This window comes from Propithecus coquereli, unplaced genomic scaffold (assembly GCF_000956105.1).
Source record: "Propithecus coquereli isolate 6110/MARCELLA unplaced genomic scaffold, Pcoq_1.0 Scaffold48, whole genome shotgun sequence".
NCBI lineage: Eukaryota > Metazoa > Chordata > Mammalia > Primates > Indriidae > Propithecus > Propithecus coquereli.
The window spans coordinates 7,043,893-7,049,067 of NW_012150618.1; the positions used below are offsets into that span (position 1 = coordinate 7,043,893).

Consider the following 5,175-nt stretch of genomic DNA (forward strand, 5'->3'; position numbering starts at 1 on the left):
CCACTACCTCTTCCCTTCTCATCATCCACATCTTCCCACTCATCCTCATCCTCAGATTTCCTAAAGTCAAACAGTCATAAATTACCTGTTAAAACAATTTAAAAAATAAGAGAATGAAACAACTTTATGTAAGTAAAACCAGAACGTGTTTCAGGAATGGTTCTTGTTTAGGCAGGAACAGTGAAGCTATCTGGTATGTTGGAAAAGCAATGAAGTGGCAATCAGGACCCCCGGACATTAGCCCCTATCAATAGCTCGTAAAGACCTCATGTCTCACATTTTCAGCTCTGAAATAACAAAAGTCTCAGATTAAACGTTCTCGAAAACCTCTTCCAACTGTAATATTCTATGGCTACCACCCCACTGAAGAATTAACAGGTCATCTCTGCTTCGAAACAAACCACACATACTGTATATCCATTCCTTCTTCCTCTCTTGTTGGCTTATTGGCCTGAAAAATAAAGTCATCCTCAAGCAGATTATCTGGATTATCAAAGTCAAAATCATCATCGAGAGCTGCAACAATGTCAGGATCAAAATCCAGTCGAGGTCCTAGAAGGAAAATAAAAATTGAGCAGTAATTCTCAAGAAAGCACAATTCATTCACTTAACAATCTCAGTGTCTATAATATGCCAAATTCTATTTACATATTTTTTAAGGATAAAAGCATGATTAAGAACTTTAAGAAGTTCAGTTTAGTGAAGAATAAAGTAATTAACTTTTACTAATTCCAAGTTTAAAAAAAAAATTCTCTTTCCTTTAATATCCACTGGTAAAAAATACTCTTCTATTACAGATCTGTAATAATAAGCTTTGTCTATTTAGAAAAATTCAAAGCTTTCACCTGCAGGAAAGAACTGAGATTTAAATTCATCTGTTAGAAGTAACTCAAATATTTGCAGACTGTTACCCTTGTAGTTTTTTCTGACTATGAGATTTTAATAAACCCTTGCCTGTTCCTTTAGCTATATTCTTCCATCTGTAAAAATTCTAGACTTCAAGAAAAACGTTCAAGTACAAGCTTAAAATCTGATGTGGCCTCTGACACCCTCTGCATGGCCACTGCTTAACTGTCCGGCCTCGTTTCTTTTTAGTCCATATCCTTCCTTGTGGGTATGCTAACTTATATGCAGTTACGCAGTCATGTTCTTTTGCTTTTGTATAGTCCTCTGTTTGAAATATTATCACTTCCCAGTATCTCCCTCCTTCTTCCACCTGCCTAATTTCTACTCAAGAAATCAACCTGGACATCACTTCCCTTAGGAAGCCGTGCCCAACTCCCTCAGGCTGGGTTTGGTGCCCCTCAACCCAGCAGTGTTTATCCACTTGTATTGTAATTGTAATTTCCCATTTATTGTGAATCTTTTCCAAATGAGGTAAATTCCTTGAGACTAGGGACTATGCTTTATTCTGGCTTAATCCCAAGACCCTGCCACATGGTGGCAACTCAGAAGTCTGTAGCATAAAACAATGAATGAATGCCAAAAGGCAAGCGTTAGTCAATAATTGAGGCAATTTAGGAGAAAATATCAAACACCACTTCTGTGGATTTTTGTGTTTGCTCTAAATATTGGTACTGAAAATTAAAAAAAAAATTGTTTTCAGTGTATCTGAAGTAGATGATAAAATGAACTTCTACTAAATACTTGTATACTCTCAGGAGAAATTTTGAAAAACAACAGATTATTTTTCGAAATGACACTATGTAAATAATGAATAATGAATACATTATTTTCCTTGTGAGAGGTTAGGTGAATGTTAAAATTTCCCCACTAGATCACCAATAATAGTTTTTTGACTTTCCCCTCCAAACAGAACTCTAAAGATGTAAGAATTTGATGGCAGTAGCACAGGAGGACAAGGATCACATTTCTTCCTTCCTAATAATCTCTAATCTGAATTCTAGACACATCTCAATTGTTTCAATACTTTATAAGGTATAGAAAAATCCTACATCATTACTCTATTTCTTTTTGCAAAGCACAGATTTATTCACATGAAAAGTTAAAGAAACTAAACACACCTGAAACCGGAGCTGCTTTATTTAATAATCCAACGTCTTCCTCAAACTCTGATGCAAACACTGATGAAGGCAACTTAATTCCAGTGCTCTTGGGAAAAAGCAAATACACAATGATTAGACTTATTTGGAAATACTTGTGAACAACTGTACTGGATTAAGTGTCCCCTGAAAATTCACAACCACTCAGAACTTCAGACTGTGGCCCTATTTGGAATAGGGTCCTTGCAAATGTAATTAGTTGAGTCATACTGGATAAGGGTGTTCCCTTATAAGAACGCCATGTGAGGACACAGAAACACATGGGGAGAATGCCATGTGAAGATAAAGGTAGACTGAAGTGATATATCTATAAGCCGAGGAAATCCAAGGATTGACTGCCAGCAACCTCCAGAAGCAAGCAGTGAGGAATGCAACAGATTCTCCCAAGAAAACACCCTGATGATATCTTGACTTTGACCTCCAGAACTGTGATACGATAAATTTGTGTGTGTGTGTGTGTGTGTGTGTGTGTGTGTTTTTAAAGAGACACGGTTTCTTCTGTTCTTCATGAGGTTGACTGACTGAGGTCACTCAGTGTTATTCAGCTGACAGATGGGCTACTCTGGAGGTTCCAAGATGGATTCTATAACATGTCTGCTGTCTTGGTAGGGATGGCTCAGAGGCTAGGTTCAACAGGGGCTGTACCTACCCATGGCCTCTTCAGCATGGGGGGCCCAGAGTTGTCACACTTCTTACATGGTGGCTGGCTTCCCCAAGAGCGAGTGTCCCAAGAGAACCAGGTAAAAGCTACATGGCCTTTTCTGATCCAACTTAGGAAGGCACCCAGATTCACTCCCACTACATTCTATTAGTTACAGGCAAATCATAAAGCCAGCACAAGATTCAAGAGGAAAGGAATTAGCTCTATTTCTCGACAGGGGAGTGGAAAGGTCATATTGTAGAAGAACATGTGGGCTGGAGGTATTATTGTGGCCATCTTTGGAAAATACAATTTTCCATACCCACCATTCCCCTCTGTCTTATTACCTAAATGCTGAACTTCAGAAAGGGCCAGATAAATGAGTAAAAATCATAGCAGGCGCAAAGTATGCAAGCAGTGAGTCTAAATGATTAACCACCTTCATACGGAAACTAGATTTTCCATACTCTAGAAATAGTTCTTCCTAACTCTCATACCATCATTGGAAGGTAAAGCTCATTCATTTTTACCTATAACAGAGAAATTTTTTTTTGACATTGCACTGAAACAAAAATAGTTTTTGTGCTGAACTTTTAGGCTGCAGGGGAGATGTACACGGTCAGGTTTTCTCCTGCAGCTTACTTTCTGTTCATGACTACTTTGAAGGCACATGACTTGCACATCTCTCCTGCAGATCACACCCTGAAGCCCAGAGTATAGCCAAAGCCCCTCCCTACTCACAGATGAGGCTCATTTTCTCCCTCTGATAATATCTCTCACTTTTCTCCTTTTCAAGGTCTAAAGGACAACATTTTTAGAATGGGATTTTTTTTGAGATGGGGTCTCACTGTTGCCCAGGCTACAGTGCAGTGGCACAATCATAGTTCACCTGCAGCCTCTAACTCCTGAGCTCAAGCAATCTTCCTGCCTCAGCCTGTAAAGTAGCTAGTACTACAGACTGACATCACTATGCCCAGTTACATTTTTTTTTTTAAGTTTTTGTAGAAACAGGGTCTCACTACATTGCCCAGGCTGGTCGTGAACTCCTGGCTTAAAGCAAACCTCCTTCCTTGGCCTCCCAAATTGTTGGGATTACAGACATGAGCCACTGCACGTAGCCTAAATGTCTGTTAAGTCACCCAGTTGGTGGTAAGTAGTAATCACAGTCCTCGGAAACTATTACAACTTATTCTGTATTCTCTCACCTCTGCTCTAGGTTATATATTTAAAACATGTAAATCCCATCATCACCTCAAAAGCAACCTCCCTACATTACTTCACAACACTTTCTCCTAGTACATTATTCCATTTAATCCTCAATTCTGTGAGGTCTCAGCATGTTTCAGTTAAAGAGAACAAAAGCTGAGAAATTTCGGTTAAATGGCACGTCTGCCTGAGACTGGTCATTACATGGGATTATGGCATTCAAATCCAGGCTTTATAATTCCATTTGCCTGAAGCTTCAGAAACAAAGTTAATTTTTTTCATTTTCAACTAGAGATAATGTCCCAACCTCCAGTAACGACACAGCTTTCTTTGAGTCAGTTGTCTTAAATCCCAGGGTGGTTATAAATTATTTTTCTCTGTCCCTATGTTCCTTTGAATTCTATTGTCTGTATACAATGATTTCACTCCCTTCCTTTGGGTACCATCCTATTTATGGTTAACCAAGCAACTGTTCAGCTAGTCTATACCTAAATACAACCTTCGTACCCACGGCCAGATTAAACATCCTTAATGCTTTTATCATGTAACCTTCCTGAATTTAAAACAGGTCTCAATTTTTCACTGTACACAAGCTCCTGGTTTTCAAGGCCCTGTAAAATCAAGGTCTACTAGTACTGTATGTCCAAATTTCTCCCTATTACTCATTACGACCATGCAAATCAAGCCCAGTTCCTGTCATGTAATACTTCAAAATAATGTACTGAGTGTGCATGTGCCAGATGCTGTGATCCAAAATACTAGTTTATGTCTCTGCTTCCTGACTGAAATCTTCCTTCTTCTCCCTTCAATACTACCCACCCTCAGTGGCCAGGTCAGTTCCTACCCTCCTACAATAAAGCCCTTCCCGATTACTGTCTTAGAACCTTCCTTTGTGTGAACTCTTCACATTCTTCACTTCCTGTGATCTACTTAAACGCCTACTAGCCTATGTTCTCTGACTGGTGGTCCTTATGCTTTAGTTTCCTTTCCTTGACCAGTTAATAACGTGAGGGTAACCGCCATGCATTATCTGTCTCTGTATCTCTCCACCCACTCTGCCCTCAGTCCACTAGTAGGCATAAAGCTGGGACGTACATCCTCACTGGCTCACTAGCACAAAGCACCCTGAATTAAAAGGCTCTGAGGAGCACAAGTAAAGGCTACATACAGCAGTGCACACACAGCAAAATGTTATGGCTTCCAAAATAAGTTTCTCAGTAGCATAAACATGAGCAAAGATCTGTTCTTCTACTGTAGTTTTTTTTT

The 5,175-nt window shown here is 39.3% G+C and overlaps 1 protein-coding gene across 1 annotated transcript in view; it reads right to left on the minus strand.

The window, feature by feature from the left end:
* The window catches only part of LTV1 (LTV1 ribosome biogenesis factor), an 8,575-nt gene extending 5,200 nt beyond the window's left edge, over positions 1-3,375 (minus strand). Inside the window, exons 1-4 of the mRNA XM_012655521.1 lie at positions 3,346-3,375; positions 2,025-2,112; positions 411-552; positions 5-60 (exon numbers count right to left, since the gene is read on the minus strand). Coding sequence (XP_012510975.1) covers positions 5-60; positions 411-552; positions 2,025-2,112; positions 3,346-3,375 — 316 coding nt within the window. The remainder of the gene's footprint in view (positions 1-4; positions 61-410; positions 553-2,024; positions 2,113-3,345) is intronic.
* Between the last annotated feature and the right edge of the window lie 1,800 nt (positions 3,376-5,175).